General features: G+C 37.0%; 1 protein-coding gene across 2 annotated transcripts in view; it reads right to left on the bottom strand.

The window, feature by feature from the left end:
• Positions 1 to 894: 894 nt before the first annotated feature.
• Positions 895 to 22897, bottom strand: part of sarnp (SAP domain containing ribonucleoprotein) — a 68450-nt gene continuing 46447 nt past the window's right edge. For both annotated transcript variants that reach the window (XM_003223194.4, XM_003223195.4), the window contains 2 exons: positions 4845 to 4934; positions 895 to 2711 (listed from right to left, as the gene is read on the bottom strand). In XM_003223194.4, the coding sequence (XP_003223242.1) occupies positions 2670 to 2711; positions 4845 to 4934 (132 nt within the window). In that variant the 3' untranslated portion in view covers positions 895 to 2669. The remainder of the gene's footprint in view (positions 2712 to 4844; positions 4935 to 22897) is intronic.

The raw sequence follows: 22897 nt of genomic DNA, 5'->3' as shown, positions 1-22897 counted from the left end.
TGTTCTTAACTATGAGTCATTTGTAAGTTGGATGTTTGTAACTCAGGGACTACCTGTACATACACTGCCATAGACTCTATGGCTATAAAGTGTTTGAAAGCTAAGCCATTGACTCTATCACACATCTTGCGCATGTCCCTGAATAAAACTTATGTAAGCATATATTCAAATATAGGTTATTATTCATTAGCATCTTAATTGACCTTTCACACTTATTTATTACAATGGTTAATGAATCGTTAGAGAGGCTACTACTCAATTAAAGCTTGCTACTAGAATAACTATTTTAATACACACAAACAAATGAACCAACAAAATAATACACACATCCCTCGGCAAAACCAACAGCAGCACTAAAACATCTTGTGCCATTAAAAAAACCCAACAGGACAAACAGAAAGTCATGTTCCTATGTTTTAACATGAAAATAAATGCAGGAATTCATTAGCATTTCTGCAATGAATTGGGAAGTAGTTCATTCATTTGAAAGATTTAAGGAAATTACAAGATGTTTTATAAACATATATAAATTCCTAACATATGAATACATATTTCACAAAGAAATGAAGCCTATGGCTACAGTACTGTTTACACAAGGGTAGTACTGCTGCATCAAGGAGAAACTTTCTTTTGCCTTCTCCTTTGATGCAGATGGAAAAACTTCAACAACCGGAATGCTTGACAAAACCTATCCTTATATGACAACTGTGCTATTGAATGTGAATTATCAGAATTAAGTCTCAGATTTTTTTTCTCATTCTTCACTGAAAGCAAGCCAGAAATGATCATCATTACATCTTCAGCAGCTCTAAAACTTCCTGTAAATTCACATGTCAATAAATGTAAACACAAAATAATAACCTAGTCATGTATTAAAAAGGAAACTATAGGCAGTGCCTTAAAGTAATTTTATTATGAACCAAAGAATGAAGTGTAATTCTGCTTTAAACATAACCTGTAAGAACATTTCAAGCAAGTAACCAAACTGACCAAGTTGATGAACAGAAAATCAAATTATCAAATTTAACATGTCAAATAAAATCAGAATAAAGTTGGAATATACGTAATGAGATACCGCAGTGCTGAAATGATACATCACCCTTGCCCCTATCCTATCAAGTAATAAATGCTGCTCAGAGATGGCATAAAGAATCAGAAGTAAAATCACTGATTAACTAAAAACTGTTTTTAAAGCATAAATGATAAAATTAAGAGGCCGCTAATGAGTTTTCTAAACATTGTTTAATCTGTACTGCACAGAAAAGGAAGGTGCTGCATGTGGACTACAATGAAATACAGTCACTGATCTTTCATTTAAGGATTATGTTAAAAAACAAAAAATCCAAAGAAGTTCAAGTGGACTAATATTCAAATGCCAACCAATAACAGTATATTAAATATGTGACCAACAAGAAAGCATACTTATATAGAATACAAAACAGTCTTGATTATTTTTCTCTGTGCAAAAGATGAATGAGATCTGTAGCAACAGGGAAACTTTGGGCTATATGAAGCAATAAAGATGGGATTACTTGAGCGAATATAGCTTCTCAATGTGCTATTGCCACAATTCGTTTCCTTGGAAAACATGAATAAGTTATTTTTAAAACTTGTTTCTCCCACTTGTTACCTTTAGTAAATTATAATATTGCAAATAGAAGCAGGAGGGCTCTCCAAAATATAGTTCATTCAGGGAGAAAAAGAACACCACAGCTTGATAATTCAGCTAGAAACTAAAGCCTTTCAAAACACTGAGCAGGAATAATATATGCTATAGTATTAATTTCACAGCAATCATGTAGAACTTTTGATACTTTATAAGGGGGAATTATCTGCATTTTTGAAAATATAATGTAAAAACCTCCGGGCAAGTTTCAAATTATCATTATCAATAGGGTATTAAGAGGCTCTTTATCAATGGTTGCCAAATACATGACTGTGGCACTTTTTAAATCTTGGGATAGTCCTCACTATAGCTAAGGGAATAAATACTATACTGTAACTCACCAATGTTCTTTGAAATGTTCAACAGTGGCACAAGTTCTAAAAAGCATTAATATTTGGTGCAGTACCCTTTCACAATAGATGTATGGCAGGTATCATGCCTCAAGGCATCATAAGACCTAAGACATATCGCACAAGACAAGGAAAGAAAGGCTTCAGGCTTTCTGTATAAGACAGATGAATTTTGATCAGGGATGGAGACACATTTCTGAGGCATGGGCAATGTGATGCTGAAATATTAGGAGAATAAATGCCTGAGGAACATTCAGACAGTTCTTGATGTAGATGTTAGTAACTTTAATAGGCACTGAACAATGCTTTAAAAATAATCATATTCCTACTTTTTTATTTTGAGCAGCTGTTTTAACTCAAAACAGAGGGAAATCACATTGGCAATGAGGGAAATCACATTGGCAATGTAATAAGTGGCTAATAAGAGAATTTGCTGGAAAATTCAAATTGTTTACATACACAATAGGCTTCACATTCTAGGCTTCACAATCTGTTTGAAGTCCAAAAGCAAAGGAAAGCACAACTGAAGAGCTAGCTTTAAAATGTAAAGCCAAGATCCGTATGAGGAAGAAAACTATATTCTTCATTAGGAACAAAGAACAATAATGTGTAAAACATACAACCCAAGCAGGTAAAGGCTAAGAGGAAGATCCTCAGACGATGCCAAAACGTTCTGCTCTTTTTCTCTTCTTTGCCTGGAAACAGGAATTAAAAGAAAGACAAAAGTCAAGAATCAAGGAGAACGGCCATTCTGAGAACGTGCAGTTTTTTTTGCAGAAAGGAACGTAGAAAGTGTATGGAGAGTGTCACAAGAGTTTGATTAAGTAAGTATTTTTCATACAAGGTTCCACACAGGGCATTGCAATTTTAAGAGGGCTCCTAACCAGGCTTAGAAATTAAGCTATAAATGCATGAGATGCAGTGGCCCATTGGTTGCTTCATCTTGTTGGGTTACGAGAAAGCACTACGCTTAGAACAATAACCACTTTACAGGCCTGGAAAGCCTTCCAGCAATGGGGAGGTGGGAAATGTAAAAGGCCAAAGGGTTAACACTCTTCTATTCATGAGAAAGGCGAGAGGGACACAGTCAAATGAATTAAATATACTCATGCGTCTCTGAGATATGCCTCTAAGTCAATACACCAGGGGCATATAAATCTTAATTTTTACTTGCACAAATAGCCTAGGGGGTAGCAGAAGTCCTAATCAAGAATCTCAAGGGTAAAGGTGCCATTTAGCATGCACAATAGTAGAAAAAGACCTTTTTGTTTCAGGCACACTCTCTAAGTGACCTAACGGAAAAGCATGGAATCCCTCAGACCAGAGCTCAACCACCCCCTTCACTCAAAGTGAACAGGGGGATCATTCTACTTTATGTTGTTGAGCAATGCTTGCACAACATCTGGCAAAGACAAAAGGCACCAAACCATATCTGAACCCTATTTAAGATGCCAAAGAAAATAAACTTCCTGTATATAATACTCAGGATTCATCCAAGGAGAGTTCAGAGCCCCAAATATTGCCTCTCTTCCACAGGCAAAATGAGCCCACAGCAAGAAGACCTCTTGCGCAGAAGACTATGGCTTAATACCAATCACAATAAGCATGAATACAGATTTACAGAAACAAAAGAACTGCCATACTAGAGTAGAAGGATCTCATTAAAATTAAGGCAGATAAAGCAAGAAGAAGAAATCAGAAGCCCCACAGTAAGAAGATAGATCTTTGCCACAAACATGAAAGAAGCAATATAAAAATCATGATAAAACCTTGAAAATGTTCAGGAAAACACAGTATAGAAAATAAAACAAATCGCAATTGTAAACTTTTCCAAAATGTGTGGTGTCAAACAAAATGTGCATCACAGAAAAAAAGTAAAACATATTTTATTATTATTATTATTATCATCATCATCATCATCATCATCATCATCATCATATTTATTTATACCCTGCTTTATATTCCAAAAGGAGACTCAAAAGTGTCTTGACATAAAAGCATTAGTATACAATTTAAAATATACAAATATACATTAAATCTTGGTGGTATTACAAATTTTAAATGTTCAAACCATTAGCCATTCAAAATCATGTATGTGTTCTTTCTTTCATCTTTCTCACTGATGTTGGTAGACAATTTTTAGCAGTACTGGAAACGACAATATTCCATATACCAAGGCTGCTATTTGTTTCACACACAACCCAAATTTAAAAATCATCACACAAGCTGTGCAATGGGATAGAAAGTTGGATTTAGATCTGCTGACCCACATTCAAAGTCCAGTTCAGCTACGTATCTAACTAGGTGATGTCAGATAGTTACTAGGTTAAAACAAAGCTTTATGGGCTTAGCAAGATAGTGATGGAAAAATCTAAAGTACCTGCTATACCTTAAAATTTATTATATGAAAAATACAATTTAAACATACATTGAAATGACCTGATATAGTAACATTAAAGAAAAAAGGAGGAACATGTCTGACACAATCTGCTGAAGAGCAATCACAAGCACAATATAACCACCCAGGGCAGTTCAGTCCAGCTTCTTCCAACCTTATATCCTCTAGATGTTATGTACTAGGGCTCACACATGCTGATCATTGGCCACAGTGGCTGGGGATAATGGGAATTGTAGTTCAAAACATGTAGAAGACATTGGATTGACAAAGCTGGTTTAATGGGATGATGGAAATGGGAGCACAGGAAAAGATAAAGGATACACAGTGCCATCTTGTGGAGTGTTTGACATGCCAATTAATCACAGCAATTCTCAACTCCCACTCATGCCACTGAACAAACTCGTTATCATCTTTGTTTTGACAGATTTACCTCTGTGTCTTCTGTGGTTCCAGTTCCAGCTGAACTTGTTACAATGCCGAACCTCTCCTTTCTCTTTTTTAGCTTCTCATCATCTTCGGTCTAAAAAATGGAAGAAAGTATTTAGTTGGCTTTGAGAACAAGAAAGCCATTTTGGTTGTTGACTGTTTCTTCCTTAATTGTCCCAAGTCTCACAGAAAAAAATTGCTGGAAAAGAGATTTAATATTAAGGTGTAGCTAGTGTTTGGAATTATACAATTGACTAAATGAAACTGTTAGTTTGGTTGACCCTCTGAAACAAGGAAAACTTGGAATGTCAACATTTATGCAATGGCCATGGGTTCAAGGGGTCTATGATACTTGGGAATAACAGTTTTATTTAGGCCAGCATTCTTCTGTATCACTAACAGAAGTACTCATAGTGCAGCTGTCCAATATTGTTGCACCAACTCCCGTCAGACCTAGTAAGCATAGCCAATGTGAGGAAATCTGGGAATTGAAACCCAACATCTTCTGGAGAGCCACACTTTGCACATTCGGCTTTATAAACTGCAAGTTTTTAGAGCTAACACTTTTTTTTTGAACAAGGATGTAATAAAGATGAACAACATGAAGTACTTCGACAATACACTGAACATGAAGTACATCTGTTAAACTCAATTTACTCCTTTCCTTTTAAAAAAGGCCATGGTTTACATTTTAATCCACTTGCTATGGTTTTAATATTATCATGTTTTGTTAAGTTAGCCTGTATGCCACTAATGTGTTCCATCTATTTACCAGTCTGAGTGAGCAAATAAATGTTGAGTGATGTAGGTAGCTTGGATCCCTTCTGTGGATGTCCCAATAAAAGTGAGGCTTTTTACTTGTTTAGTCCTTAAACATGCTGGTGGTCTTGGTATCTAGTAATAACCAAAGCCATAGTTACTCTTTAAAAGGCTTTCTACATCCATTTGCCAGGGAACGTCTTGTATGCTCAGCTCCAAGTGTTGCTCTTTGTTTCTATCATTCTTCTCCACTCTTCATGTAATGCATTCACAACCCATCTGGTCTTCCATGTTGGATGGACTTGCATTTCTGACCATGAGGTTTGTTAAAATAATAATACCCTCATATGGAGAATGCTGGGGTCAATGGGAGGGTGGAAGTGAGCAATGAATCAATTCTTTCACTCTGCTTACTGGTCCCTATGTATGTCTGCCTGAGTATATGGCTTGTCACGACCAGTAAATACCCTTGAGAATTAAAAAAAAAAAAAAAACCTCCTAAAAGCTAACATTGATTTTTCCATTTTCTATGCTATGGTACAGAATGGGGCTTGAGCATCCATGGATTTTGGTATCCACAGGAGAGGGGGATAGTCCTGGAATTAAATCCCAGCATACAGTGTATAATGGGCCCATTATACATGGTAAGAATAAAGAAGTCAGGCTGATAAATTCTTATGACTGTATAAAGCCCCTGTTCTCTAAATTTCACCTATACTAATAACTTTAAAAATATTTTTTAGGTTTGATTAATTGACATTAATTAATTAAACAGCAACAAGCAGTTCTGCTTTTTAAAGGAAATGCAACAGAAAATATCCATTAACTTACAAAGTAAGCCCAATGACATCACTGGTTCAGCAGGCAACTTTTGTCACAAACATCATGCTTGACACCTCCTCAGCGAGTGGCAGGACTACTTTCATTATGTCAATCCCTTACATAAATAACACCATGGCAACCAGGCTCAGCTTTATTAATTATGACATCTTCGTGTGTTGTGGCAACACGAGTAATTGAAATGTTTAATTAAAAATGCAGTGGTTTCTTGGGGAGTTCTCACAACAGCAGCAGTTGTTACTTTAACAGACCATAGATATCCTTTTTGTGGAAGCATAACACTTCATAATATTTACTGCTAATGTTACAGATTTTGCCAATTCTTTTGTCACAAGTTACATGTCATACTTGGATTTTCTACTTTGATACACCTTGTAAGCTTTCTTTTACTGACACCTACAGCAAGCCATTACAGATGTTAATGAAATAATAAGAATATGAATTTTATATTAAATTGTATTATATAAGCTACAGATGTGCCACTGAAGTACTTTTGCATACATTTGTTATCTCAGCAGACAGAATGCCCAAAATGATGGTGAAATAGGAGTTTATAGGCTATAATATAGATCCTGAATATCTCTGGATTCAACTTCATCAATGATTTTGGTCTAGAAAAATGTACCAATTGTAGAATTTAAACTACATGATACTGACGGGTTGAAATACTGAGTATTTGGTCCAGCTATTCTAACGGAAAATGCTAATTCTAATTATTCTTATGATATGGTATAGAGCAGTTATGAATTCAGAGCATGATTCAATCTTACTGGCCATTCTGGGCTATCTGACACAGGGCAGTCACTTTGTGACTGCGAGTTTTTATCCTTCAAAAAAGGATTAATATATGGACAGAATTGTAGTCTTCTTTATCAACAAGAGACAGAATATCAACTATCTTATAAGAAAAACTATTGTGTGGCTTAAAATGTACTATGAGCTGAGAAGACTAGAACCAGTAACATACTTCTTTGTTAGTAGTAACATACTGCTAGAGTGCAAATGCTACTTCAGTGTTTTACTGGTGCAAGCATTTTTCTCCTTGTGCAAAAACAAATGGAATGAGTAAAGCTATACTTTTAACATTTCAAAAAAATGAAGCTATGGTAAGAATAAGATAAAGCTAGGCAAAAGCAAAATACTATGAACAGAAAGGAAAAACATAGACTGAAGATGGCATTCCTGGTTGTTGCTTTACATATTTCAACAGAAGCTTGGAAATCCTTTTTGCTCTAAGAACGGAAACTGGAAAATTGATACATGTAGTAGCTTCCTTATCTATAAATCTCAAACAGGTATACACAGAAATGACTTGAAGGGACACAACAGCAGCAACAACAACTCAAATATTACTCATCCCTTCTCCCAAGACTGATTTGCACATGAAACAATCAATACATTCAACCTCCCTGCCCCCCACTCTTTTACAGCTTAAACAGCTTGGAATAGTTGTATATGGTAAAGATTGTACTAAAAATCACAACACGTAGTTTGCGGACATTGCAGTGCTGTTGGTCCACTTAAACATTTTTCTTAAAAGGTATAATAGTGTATATATGTAGTCTGTATCTACATGGTGTAAAGAAATATGAAGAAAATAAATATCAACTTTAAATGAATGGATGGATATCACAAGGCACGTGAGAGTCTGCAGTGAGTGGAAGGTTTTATTTATTTTTGCAGTAACCCTCTATATAATCACCCCACCCCCATCCGATGCCTTAAGGAACAGTGTGTAACAATCCCACTAAATCAACACTGTTCTAATGATCTCACTCACTTGACCCCCTAGCACACCAGTGTCAGATGCAAACACGCTTACAATAAACTTCACTCCATCTTTAGCTCCTCACTGACAGGTTTTGATTCATGGGGTGCTGAAACCCATCTGAGGAAAATTACCTCTATCAAAACACTGCTATCTCAGCATTTATCAAGCTCTGCTAGAGCCCTGGGGCAAGCTCGAATATGCACATGGGCATTTGTGTATGTGAAGTGGGGGTGGAAGCTGACCTTTACTGTGAAATGACACATTTCTTGTAGCTTTTCAGATTTTCTTTTTGCAGAGAAACTCTGAGTGGACAATATCTACCTAAATTCTCTTGCTTTATTTCAAATTAATTTGGAAGTGAGTTTGCATTCTAGTTTTGAAAATCAGGCAAAATAATAATAATAATAATAATAATAAGACAACCTGGCATCCCCAGGAATTTCATAGCTACTTCATGCTTTATAAAAATAAGGTATGATTTAAATTTAACCTCGGGTAAGCCACTTAATGGGGGTCCCTGGTGGTGGTGCAGTGTGTTAAAGCACTGAGCTGCTGAACTTGCAGACTGAAAGGTCCCAGGTTCAAATCCCGGGAGCGGAGTGAGCGCCTGCTGTTAGCCCCAGCTCCTGCCAACCTAGCAGTTCGAAAACATGCCAATGTGAGTAGATCAATAGGTACCGCTCCGGCTGGAAGGTAACGGTGCTCCATGCAGTCATGTCGGCCACATGACCTTGGAGGTGTCTACAGACAACGCCGGCTCTTCGGCTTAGAAATAGAGATGAGCACCAACCCCCAGAGTCGGTCACGACTGGATTTAACCTCAGGGGAAAACCTTTACCTTTACCTTAAGCCACTTAATACGGCTGTACCATCAGCACCATCCCCCCCCCCCCGCCAATAAAAGAAAGATAAGATGTATCTAATCTCCTGCCTGTCTATGTTCTCTCCATGTGACCAGTAAGACAGCTTTGGAGAAGCAGAGGGAGGTTGCCTTGCTGGTCCCTGGGAAGGGGACCAGGAAGTAGACAGGCAGGAGATTAGATACATCTCAATTTTCATTGGTGTGGAGGGGAAATCAGGGAGTGGTTTGTCGATGGGAATCGCCTCATTCCCCAACATGCCAAACTGGCCTCAGGACATGTGGGCTGTGGGGCTAGTATCCTGTTGCAGAGGGGGCTGCACCCCTGCCTAGCCATAATGTGTGAGAACTGGCATTTTTCATGCTGGGTCTATCCGCATTATGTGCCTATGTGAAAACTAAGCAACCAGATATAGGATTAGACAAGAAACATGTACAACTTTCCTCTGCTTGTCTTATAATCCAAATTTCCTTTTGTTACTTTATTTACTTGAGTACAGTGCACCATCTAATGTAATGCACACCTCAATTTTGAAGTTATGCATTACAAAAAAGAGGATTTGCAGAATGCAATGTGCACAACGACACAGGCATATTGTATCAGGGAGACAGGCAGTGTGAATGAGGCCAGTTGAGAAGCCACATCCCTTTGTCAGGCACCAGCTTCGCAGTTTCCAACTGCCCTCATTCATGAGACCTCCAAAATTAAGCTACCAACTTTAATCTCCAAGATACTACAAGATTCCTTTCCATATCAGTATTCATGCACCCTTAATAGTGAAAAAAATCATTCTCAAAGAAAACTACAACAGAACTCATAAAGTCAACCTAGGATGACTGTTGTGTAAAAGAACTGGCACATCTACATAGACAAGTTATCCCAAAGGGCAGTGAATCAGCTCTGTGGTGGCTAAATGACACATGGAGATTGATGCAGCCTTGAACTATGTTAACCAAAGTTGTGGTTGCTCTGAAGTCTTCCTGAGAAATCCGGAGCAGACCACAACTTTGGGTCCAGGTAAACGATGGCCCAGTTCTGAGATGCAATTAACCAGAACCATTTACACGATCATCCTCTATTCCCTGATTCAGGAGGCCCAGGGACACACAATGACACTTACCCCCCCCCCCCCAATCTGTTCTTGTCATTTCACAGCTTGTGGGCACAACATGCAAGTGTTGGTGGCTCATCACTAAAATGATGCTAGCTTGATTGATCAGGAGATTGGAGAAGGGACGGGGAAAATGGGCTAATTTCCCTTTACTGATTTCCTCTCTCCTGCATCATTTTGGTGCTCCAGAAAATGTCACTCCAGGCGACAAGCGACCGACACTAGACATGTCATGCCTGCTGGCCAGTGAGTTGACAAGGACAGGGGGTAGTAAGTGCGGCCACTGGACAGTCAGTACTCCCTCCTGCCTATACAGGAGCTGCCAGTCAAAATCATCCCAGAGCTGATCTGGCATTTGCCACTCCAAATCAGCCCCAGGATAGGGATAGTTAGGAGAGTGCTGCCCTAATTTTAATTCCTCAGATGCAACACTACAGTATGAACCTTGAGAAAGTAGACTTGGGGAATCTTATGCTACCAACTTAATTCTCTCAGTTATTCTCTAAGGTGCTACAAGATATCTTTGTATAATGACACAACAGTGAAAAAGATCTTGGAGTCTTAGTAGATCACAAGCTGAACATGAGCCAACAATGTGATGCAGCAGCTAAAAAAGCCAATGTAATTTTGTGCTATATCAATGGAAGTATAGTGTCTTTGGTCAGGTCTCACCTAGAACACTATGTCCAATTCTGAGCACTAAAATTTAAGAGGGACAAGCCAGAACGTGTCCAGGGAAGGGCAATCTATGAAGAGTGGCTTAAAGAGCTGGGTATGTTAGTCTGAAGAAGAGAAGGTTGAGAGACATGACAGCCATGTTCAAATATTTGAAAGGAAGAGGGAGCAGGCTTGTTTTCCGCTGCCTTGGAGAGACTAGGACTCAGAGCCATGGGTTCAAATTACAGGAGAGGAGATTCACCTTGAATATTAGGAAGAATCTCCTGACCATAAGAGCTGTTTAACAGTGGAGCTCTCTGCCTTGGAGTGAGGTGGAAGCCACTTCTTTAGAGACATTTAAACAAAGGCTGGGTGGTCATCTGTCAAGAGTGCTCTGATTGTGCTTTTCCTGTATAGAAGGGGGTTGGACTGGATAGCCCATGTGGTTTCTTCCAACTTGATTATTCTATAATTCTATGACATTCTAGACTAAAACGACTATGCCTTTAAATTCCACTCCAATGAATACTGATGTCATACTAAAGAGGTGAGCAAGGAGTATTGAGCTTGTACTCTTCATTCTTCTTAGACTACTGAAGAACTCCCTTAAACTTCTTCATCCTAAATATGAGGTGTTTCTTTTAGGTATAATTTTCATGAATAAACCTCAAAGTGTTTTCAAGGTTTTGTTGCAAGTAACAGCTTAATTAATTATTACAGATCACAATTTTTGTGCGTAAGTAGCATTGAATTTTCATTATACAATCCTAAGATTCTTAAATTACTTCTATTTTTTTCTTTCTAAAAGTGAATGGAGGTCAAGGTGCAGGAAGAGAACTTACTGGGGAACAGAAGGTGGACCGCAGCTGTTCTTGGAATGGGTAGCAGGGAGGTGGCTGACAGGAAACACATTGCTCATTAGAACTTTTATTTTATGGAAGGTGACAAGGCTGTTCCCTTACTTTAGCTTACATAGGCTACCTAACAAATTCATTCAACGCAAAATCCAAAGAAATCACAGAACACTTAGATAAGCAATTAAGTGTTTTAAATTTTGGAATATTTTTAATGTGTACACAATGATCTACCAAACATCTCCAAATGTACTCACAACAATTTCTATGTTTAGCTAAGTTAACAGGGAAAGGATAGAAGGAGATGTTGGGGCTGGTAACAGAAACTCATAAAAATTAAGTACATTGCTTTATAATCTGTGCTTTGATGAGGATAAAATGAAGTCAATTGTTTTGCATTATAAAAAAACACAGAAAGGAACAATAAAAGGTGAAAATATGTTCTTGACCAGAATGATCCTCAATACTAAATGTATGAATCAGAGAGTGACAATTTCTTTTGTACTAAAAATGATTTTACATCAATATTATACAATTGGGGTAGTTTTGCTACAGGGGCCTAACTACTCAAAGGCATCAGATCCCATCTGATCTTGGAAGCTAAAGCAAGATCAGTTCTGCTTAATACTTGAGTGGAAACCATCAATGAATATAAGGTGCTGTATAACATATTCTAAGAGAAGAAAATGGCAAAACCACTTCTGAGTATCATTTGTTGATAGAAATCTTATGAAATGCCTGAGGTCATAGTTGACAGGCTATTTGAAGACATACACACATAACCCTAACCCTAGTGTTAGCTCCCCTCACTGCTTTCTTCAATTGTTTTAGTCAAAATTAGTTTTGTGATTCATTAGTGTTTATACTCATGTCCATAGTGAGAAAAATTACAAATGCAGATAAAACTAGCACTGCACTGTTATTTTAGGAAAATCATTATAGGTAGCAGAGATTATCTGCAACAGCAGAACCTAACAAGTACAGGAGGCTTAAAAATCTAATGATGAAGAGGATGGCTGCATTAGAATTGAGGTTAGTCACTGGGAAACATATGACAAAAGGAAACCCTATGCGTCTTGGTGTCTCAATGCTGTAGTACAAAACAGTAACGTGATTTTTTGTCTTTGGAAATTATTTTTTTACTCAGCTATTTGATTAGACACATGACAAGAGTGAAGTATATTTCTAGAAACTGCATGGAAATCAGTTAGGCTCTATTATGTACCACAATATAGTAAAATCTGCACCTAATATCGCATAACACTATATCCTTTTCTCAGCTCACCTGTTTTAGGACAAAAAGTCAAATGATAAACCCACAAGTATTCCTAGCTGTCCTTTGATGTATTCCTATGCTAGTCATTTATGACACACTAAAAATGGAAACAAAGCTTACAAGACAGACCTACGCCTCAAAAAATAGGGCCTGAATAAAAGCATCTAGGTTACATCAAAATGATCTACTGTATGTCCTTGGAGATCAATCTGAAATTTATATGTGTGGTAGGATTCAGAGCTCAGATGAAGGTAGACAACAAACACGAAGTAATTTATCTCCATTGCTCCCTTTATGAAACCTATTCAACATTCTGGCTCATTCTACTTAGCTAATGTAAATTGAGAAATATACCTTCAATATATTTTTGTGTGCTCTTTTTAAGTACAGAGCTACCTTTATGGCTGTTATGGCATGCTAAAACAACAGAGTTCCAAAATCTCTTTCTGTTAATCTATTCAGGTTGCTCCTTTGGAAAGTACAATTTTGACTTTTGACCAAAGAAAATGTACTCTAAATATACTATGACATAAAAGGTAGCTGCTCTGTTTCCAGTATAAAAAGAATGTTTTTAAAATGACAGATGAATAAAAAAGCATGTGTCTCAAATACAGTATCCCAAGAGAAAGTCCTCCGAGATGGTTTGTGCAGTTAGTAAGATGCATATACAGTAGAGTCTCACTTATCCAACGTTCTGGATTATCCAACACTTTTTTGTAGTCAATGTTTTCAAATCATCGTGATATTTTGGTGCTAAATTCGTAAATACAGTAATTACTACATAGCATTACTGCGTATTGAACTACTTTTTCTGTCAAATTTGTTGTATAACATGATGTTTTGGTGCTTAATTTGTAAAATCATAACCTAATTTGATGTTTAATAGGCTTTTCCTTAATCTCTCCTTATTATCCAACATATTCACTTATCCAATGTTCTGCTGGCCCGTTTATGTTGGATAAGTGAGACTCTACTGTATTGGATTATGAAGAAGATATAACCCCAAGATTCTAATAGACTGATCTTTAATCTGAGAACAGCAGCACTGAAATACAGTAATGCAGTGATTTTCCCTTGATGACTACTACTTCATCTCAGGATTTTAATCTTCCAAGAGCCCAAGATCCTGGAATATGTTGGCTTTTAGCTTCATGACTGTAACACATAGTTACAGAGGAACAAATTATATTTGTTGCCAGTTTTGTCATCAAGCCATCACCATGAAAGCAACCTCAAGCACATCAACTGTACCGTGCAAATGTGTGATAGCTGGAAATGGAAGAAAATACATCATTTTTTGTGGTCAACCTCTTCATTTCTTCAGGTGTCCCTTTAAAAATTTATAACAACATGACATTATCATGAATTGTGTTTTACAAGCCAATGGGAGGAGATATATAAAAATGAACCCTTCTGGCCACCACCCCTGTATCTCCACCGCAGCATGACGGATGGCAGGATGAAAAGCAGAGCCTGCAGGCTTTCAGGCGATGGTAGATTAATGATGACACGGCCTTGACCTCCAAAAGGTAAAGGTTATGAAACACTCATGAGTAGCTGGCTTCCAATTTCATACCCAGAGGGTGAATGACAGCAACTGATAGTTTTGTTCTTCAAAACACTCTAATCTTGGGATACACAGCTGTCACACACCTTTCTGAAATTCATCCCAACATATTTATACCTTTTCCTGAGTGGCTGCTATTCTGTGTTTTTGAGCATTGGCAACATGGATAACACCCAGCAACAAATATTTCGTAGGAGCCAGAAAGTAAACAATTTCAATATAAGCATCCTATGAAGGAGGTCACTTTCCCTTCATGTCTCTAAAATGATGGTTTGCAAACCATAAAAGGGGTTTAGCTGTACACAGCACGTACACTGTGATCAACGAGACAGGCACAATCAAGAAGCTGTTGGTTTTATAGGCTTCAATACTGCTTACCTTCCTGCCCTGCTCTTTACAAAAGCTCAAAGACAATGTGATTGATTTCCTCCTTTCAGGACTAGTCAGTCAAATCAACACAGGCCTTTAATCTCAAAGCCCAGGAGAAAGTCAAACACTGAACAGTTCTTCCCATTCCCTAATAAGTCATGTTTCACTAAGAATTCTATGTAGTTGGACCCTGATATGTTGAACTGGAGCAAGATCTTTTCAAATCCCCCAAAGTTTTATTTAGAAATAAAGTTATGAATGTGTCGTAGTCTTAAATAAGGTTATGCTTTTGTCTGTATGCAGATGGCTGATAGGTTCACAGAACTTATTTCTTTACATTATTTATACCCCAACGATCTCCCAACATGGGGCCCAAGGCAGTTTACAAGGCTAAAAGAAGATAAAGCCAAAAGAACCAAAACCAAACCAAAACAAATGCCTTGATGAAAACTTAAAAAACAAACAAACAATTAAACAAGGCAACACATTCAAATACTATTAGTTTTAAAAAGTATACAATAATTTAAATATATGATTAAGGTACCCCCCCCCCCCCCCACAAGAAAGACTGTCTACATTTGGCTATCTAGCAGATGTTCAAATAAAAAATATTTTTGCCTACTGGCAAATGAACAATAGGGATGGATCTAGTCTAGGCTCTGTGGAAGGGGATTATACAGACACACCACTAAGAAGGCTAGTTCCTGTATTTTCATCAGAACAGGTGGTAAACAATGACAGGGTTTTCCTACCATACTGTGACACTATTCACACATAGTACAAAATGGAATTGCGATTATATATTCCTTACATGCACATAATCACATGGATTTTCAGAAGTTTAAAGGTGGCAAAACTAACAGAATTTACTTTTCTGTAGCTAATGGAGTTGGAATAGAATCACCTGTCTTTTATTGCTCTTTGTCCCTAATTGTCATTCGGTCAATAAGAGGAGAAGTCTCTGCCTGCATTGAAATCGCTCAATATTATATGAAGTGATAAGATCTCAGCCTATGACTCTAACATCATAATCATCATCATTTTTCTTCCATTGGATTCATAACATTTTTGACTAATGAAGAAGCCAGTGAAGCTTCAAATACTTGCATAATGATATATCATGCTTTGGAGCTGATTCTCAAAAGGATCGCTACTTGTGGATTTTACTGTACTTTGCTGCATGGCCAACACAGTTACCCCTGAATATTGCTTTTCTGCATGTACAAAAGGCACAATCAGCAACAACATTTAAGAATGTGACCATTCTAGTGTGAAAAAAAAATCTGTTAATACATTTGGTACAAACTACCAGATTTTACTTGACACAAGTGTTCAAGCTACACAGATACCTCTGTTGGCATCATGATGATAATATATCTATCTATCTATCTATCTATCTATCTATCTATCTATCTATCTATCTATCTATCTATCTATCAAACAAAGGCAGTGACTTTCACAGTTTCTTCTTTATTTGACTCTTCCAGCCATCAAAAAGAGAAAGCTTAAGAGATCAAAATTGTATGAGGTGTTGAATTTGTTAAAGGGCAAAGTTCTGAGAGAGTCAGCAATTTTGAAAGCTCTTTGTGTCAAAATACCAGGGCTTCACAGATAAAAGTTTATGCTTGCTCCAAACGGGATCAGCAGGGGAGTGAGACACAAAAAAGTCACAGTCCTGTGTTAAGAGCACACCTGCAACTCCCAGAGTTTAATTCTAAAGTTGAAAAGCATTCTTTGGCCTCCAGGACGTCAGTAGATGAGACATACGTATAAGGAATGCCACATGGAAGAGTGAAAGAGACATATCTCAGGTGCAGAGTGAAACTTTGGAAACTTTTTAATAACATAATGATTAGGCCAAACAATAACTTATATGCGTAACTGCAACAAATATTAGCTTTTGAGGACAAATTTCATACTTATTACCCACAGTGCAGGCATGATCTGAATACACATCACAGAAGTCAGATAAGCTAGTTATAGTGTTTAACATATAGTTCTATGTGCCTGAAAGCAAACATCTTGACCCAACAAAGGAATTTCTTGTGCACAGAATGCAGAATCAAACATGCATTCAGATCTAGTTTGCAATTTTCATCCTAGTGAATTGATAAGGTAAGGCTTTAGGTACCCTGTTACCTATGCCCTGAATTAGATCGTTTAAAAATGTGATATGAACTTTAAAAAAATGTATAGGCTTTAAAATAAGTCATGAGTTGCAATTAAAAAAGAGCCAAAAAAATCAAGAGGACCTGAAGAGTGTTGTAAAAATCTGTATAATATACAAACATGACCTGGTTAATTCTTTGTTATTCCAGATGTTGGGGCTTTAGTTCAGAAAAAGGGAAGGTACAGCCAGGGAACTTCACTTCACACTTTCACTTTTGCAAACCCTGACCCCTAATTTTCAATTACTTTTTATCACAATTTTCTGAACAAAATGGCCCCAAATGCCAAAAAATTGCCTGCAGATGCAGTGTTTTATCTTTCCCTTCTATCCCTTGAAGTCACCAACATTTGTTCTCAATAGCAACTTGAAGTACCAAGAGGTCTTTTCCAGGGCGTGATAATGAGATTTTTTGTGTATGTCAGGAGTGACTTGAGAAACTGCAAGTCGCTTCTGGTGTGAGAGAATTGGCCGTCTGCTAGGACGTTACCCAGGGGACGCCCAGATGTTCTTTTAAAAAAATATTTTATTTATGATTTTAACCTGTACATAAAGAAGGAACAGTGAGAAAATAGAATAAAATAGAATCACATACTTAGAAAAATATGAAAGAAAAGAAAAATATAGTAAATATGAAAAAATATGGTAAAAATGACAAAACAAGACAACCCCCCCCCCCCCCCCCCCCCGGATAGCACTTCCAGCTCCTCTACATTGCTTTTTAAATCTTCCTCTAGACATACAATATTTCACAGCAAACAACTATATCAAATCTGAAGTCTAAGGGTTCCTATGAGAAGGAACAGTGAGAAAATAGAATAAAATAGAATAACATACTTAGAAAAATATGAAAGAAAAGAAAAATATAGTAAATATGAAAAAATATGGTAAAAATGACAAAACAAGACAACCCCCCCCCCCCCCCCCCCGGATAGCACTTCCAGCTCCTCTACATTGCTTTTTAAATCTTCCTCTAGACATACAATATTTCACAGCAAACAACTATATCAAATCTGAAGTCTAAGGGTTCCTATGAGAAGGAACAGTGAGAAAATAGAATAAAATAGAATAACATACTTAGAAAAATTGTGGGAATTTCTTATGTTTTCCATACTTTAGCAATGCATATCCTGGCGGCTGTTGTCATGTAAGTAAAGAGATTCTCCGTGTTGGAGTCCATTTGAAAATCAACCATACCTAATAAAAAATATTCTGGTTTTGTATCAAATTTAATTTGTAATATTTTCTCCATTTCTCTTTTTATTTCCTGCCAAAACCTTTTTATTTTTCTGCATCCCCACCACATATGCATAAAATCTCCATTATGTTTCTGACATTTCCAACATTTCCCGTCTCCTTTACCTTTGCTGAACTTTGCAAGTCTATCCGGTGTGAGGTACCATCTATAGAAGATCTTGTATCAATTCTCCCTTAGTTCTATTGCGTATGTGAGTTTTTGATTCTTTCTCCAAATCTCTTCCCAGTCTGGTAGGTTAATCGTATGGCCTATTTCTCTTGCCCATTTTATCATTACCGCTTTTACCTGGGCGTCCTCTGTCTCCCATACCAACAATTGCTGGTATAGTATTTTTATTGTTTTGGTTTCTATTTTTAGTATTCTTTCCCAGCATGTTTCATTGATTTCAAAGCCTATTTTCCTGTCCTCTAGGAAGATTCCTCTTATTTGCCAATAATTTAACCATGCCATTGTGGGTTCCATTTCTTTAATTTCTTCATATGGTTTAAGACAGACCTCTTGGTTTTCCATTCTTAATATTTGCCTGTAAGTCAACCATTTTTCCCTTGGCACTTCTCTCAAACACCCAGATGTTTTGATGTTTTTACCATCCTTGTAGGAGGCTTCTCTCATGTCCCCACATGGAGCTGGAGCTGAAAGAGGGAGCTCATCTGCGCTCTCCCCAGGTGGGATTCGAACCTGGCAGCCTTCAGGTCAGCAACCCAACCTTCAAGTCACAAGGCTTTAATCCACTATGTCACCGGGGGCTCCATGATAATGAAATGATGCCACCTGATGAAGGGGGCTGGGCAAGGTTGGCTCATGTCCTCCTTACGGTTGCCCATCCTTACAGGTTTTGCCATCAGAATTCTTCTTGCAGTGGCCAAGAGCAGAACTAGCCAAGTCTATTTCCATCAGTCAGCTTCTTATTTTATTCCATGTCATTTTAAATTCTGCTCTTTTTATATATAATAATATTGAAGATGACTGACTGAGGGAAAAAGATATAAGCCAATTAAATAAAACTTTCTGTTTAAATTATTAAATAAATTATTAGAAAACCAAGCAGAAATGAATATTGTTATATATCAAAGAGGTCACCAAGTATCAGTATGGAGGAAGCAGCAACTAGGTTTAACTAATTATTATTTTGAATGGTTTTTTATTGTAAACAACTGGAATTTGGTGTACACAATAACTGGCAATTCAGACATTTTCTCAACAATTTAAATAAGTTTTTAATACCATGTAATTTGCCATGTCTTTTTGAACACTCATCCACAGTTTCTTCAGGCTTATATAAACGCATATCTACATTGCAGAAGTAGAAAAAACAGGACCATAGCTTAGAATTAACACATAAGATGACTTGATAAATTAATAATTTAGTTAGTGGTTTCATCTAACTTTCTAGTTTTCCAAATTAAGATTAGAATTAGAATGTTACAATGTGTTGAATGGATGGCTCTGCTGTCACTGGAAATTCTGCTGCCTCATAAGGCATATTTGAGCTGAAAGAAATGTATTACATAGATGGCAGGGAAAAGAAGGGAGAAAAGAGAAAAGTTTCTGGACCCCAGAATGTCTACCTGAAAAAAATAATTTAGTCTTTCTGGGATGGTACACACATTGTGACTGCCTTTAGTAATTTCTTTACCTCCACTGATTATATTCTAGATTGATGTATATTTGATATTACTGTATGATATGTAATTATTATATAATATTATGTGGATTGATCTGCATTGAATTATTTTTATTTATTATATACCACCTTCAGTTTGCTTGGAAGTTCACATAAGCAGTGTACAATAGTTAATTTGATAATTCCCTGCCCTTAACCGTATAATCTTGAAAAGACACTACACACAAGGGAAAGAGGATTGTAGTGTTTAAGAGCATTAAATCAAGCACATGTTGGTTGCTGTTCTCTCCCTCTGGGACAACAGCAGTGGCAGCTGGGTTTGAGGGAGAGCCTTTCATCAATGCTGGGCCTGGGAGTGATGGAGCTGCTCTGCAAAATTATTTCCATAACTTTAAAATGTATGAAGACCTCCAAACAGTTGTATTGGTAATAATTTGCTCTGCTGTGTTATGAGAAAGTACACAATAAATTGAAAAGATTTTCAACAACATGAATCCTTGATCAAAATGGAGACTGTAGTTAAGAAACCAGACAACATCTAAGATGTGAAAGGGCAACTAAGAAAGAACTTGAAAGTTCCTCAAGTGGAAAGCTGTGCCATTATACACCAAAATCAGAAGTATCTATGTCACAGTATTTCTGATTTTATGTATGGCTGTGAAAGCTGACCAGCACAGAAAGCTCAAAACTGTATTTTGGTCATATCAGAAGACAACACGAATTGATGGAAATGATGACAAATCTCTGTAAAGTAGAAGACAAAAGGGCTGAAAGAGATGGAAGGAAACCTTGAGTTTGTGACACAAGATAGATGCACATTGATTACTTAGTTGATGTTGGAAATCTCTCATTCAAGGTATCACCATTAGATCAAAGCTGACTCAATGAAGAATATAAAAAACAGAATTGAAGACACAGGGAAACTAGCAGGATTCCTATATGATGAGCAGAACTTGCTGCTTATATCATACAATTTCTGGGTCCTAGGAAAAATCTTTCAAAAGTGACATTATTCCAAATAAAGTTTTCTCTGCAAGATGTCTATTTTATTTTTACAACATGTTTATATTTCTATAGCACACACTGAAAAGAATAAGGAATGTTTATAACTAGGAAATCTATGCTAGACATCAAAATCTTTTGGGTGTTTTAAAAAAAACTTACACCACAGCAATGTACATTGGCACACTAAGGCCTACAGATCCTGGTCTACATAAATGCCTCATTCTCCATCAGTATTAGACAAATGTTTAAACAAACCAAAACAACTTAATGAGAGGGTGACAAGAAAATTACAGACAATGATAGAAATTCTGGTGTTGCTGGCACTTTTCTTGAGCAAAAAGGAGGACACTATTAAAAATGTTTGAAAAATGTTTGTGCTGTAAATTAGAACTTTCTAAGAGTCTAATTATCTATTCTAAAGAAAGTGCTGAACTAGGTTTCAGTACTGCCCTTAGGTATATCCCCCTCCTTTTTTCTCACTTTAGATTTTTTTTCTATGTCGAACAGGAGTTTTTAAAATGTGACTGTTTCTCTGGTTAAAATTAGAATAGACTCTTGAAGCCTAGGAGTGAGAGCACAGTTCTCCATTCTTCCCCTGGTTGCTCCTCCAAATTCCTGCAGCCAAGTGGTTCAACAGTCCCTGAATGGCACACATAATGACATCATTGATTGAACTATAATAGAAGGGAAAGGGGGGCTGGGGAAAAAGATGTATTTGTGTTACAGACAAAAGATAAGTTCTGTTTCACAGCAGGGACAAATGAAGAACCAGATGACTGGACAGAGTGAGGTCGCAGAGTACCCCTTGCCATTGTCTTTGCTTTAAGCAACCCTTCCATTACTCCCTAAAGGTTTGTTAGGGGCTCAAAATCCTTTTCAAATGGCACCATGAAGAAAGGAAAGATCAGGAGCCCTACTGACCCTTCAAAACTCTCTCATTGTTTATTTTTAAAATATCATGTATTGTAAGCAGAAAGAATGATATAAACAAGTAATGTGAATGTAAACCTAAACTTAGAATATGACAAATATCATAATCAATAGAAATGCATTAAGAGTATGAACCATATTAAAATTAAAAGTATTTGACTTTCTCTCAAAAGCATATTCCATACATACTGTATTTCATGGGAATGCAACTCTAACATATACTAGAAAGCATTCACAGGTACTTGGACCACATATCTTAGGAGTGTGCTATTTTGAGAGATTAAGGGCCCTTCCACACAGCCCTATATCCCAGAATATTAAGGCAGGAAATCCCACATTATCCGAGTGTGGACTCAGATAACCCAGTTCAAATAACATATTGTGGGATTTTCTGCCTTGATATTCTGGGATATAGGGCTGTGTGGAAGGGCGCTAAGAGGATGACTTTGAAGTGTTTGCAAAATCTGACTGAGATAATAAGGTTTTTTGAGTCTAGAGTTCCAGGATTATATAGGTTGAGCATCCCTTAGTCAGAATTCTGAAATCCAAAATATTCCAAAATCCAACATTGTCCATACAGGTAGTTTAGACAAATAATACCTTTGTAATAGTTCAATATACATAAAATTATTAAAAACATTGTATAAAATTACCTTTAGGCCATGTGTGTAAAGTGTATATGAAGAATGAATGAATTTTGTATTTAGCCATCTCCATGATTTCTCATTATGTACATACATGGAAATACAGGAATTCCAAAATCTGAAATTCAAAACACTTCTAGTAATACTGAACAAATTGACTGTGTGTTCCTGCATGGCAAGGGTTGGACTGAATAACCCTTGCGGCCTCTCTAACACTATGTTTCTATGATTATACAAGCATTTCTGAAAAGGGATACTCAGCTTGTATTAGGTTCATCCCTTGTAAAATCTGTTACATACTGTGTTGGCCAAATGAGACCTCTAGATTACATGCAGCCCCCAGCTGTTTCTGTGATCAAAGAAGG

This window comes from Anolis carolinensis, chromosome 2 (genome assembly GCF_035594765.1).
Source record: "Anolis carolinensis isolate JA03-04 chromosome 2, rAnoCar3.1.pri, whole genome shotgun sequence".
Classification (NCBI taxonomy): domain Eukaryota; kingdom Metazoa; phylum Chordata; class Lepidosauria; order Squamata; family Dactyloidae; genus Anolis; species Anolis carolinensis.
Note: the sequence above shows the minus strand (reverse complement) of the source record. Positions and strands in the feature narration are given on the sequence as shown.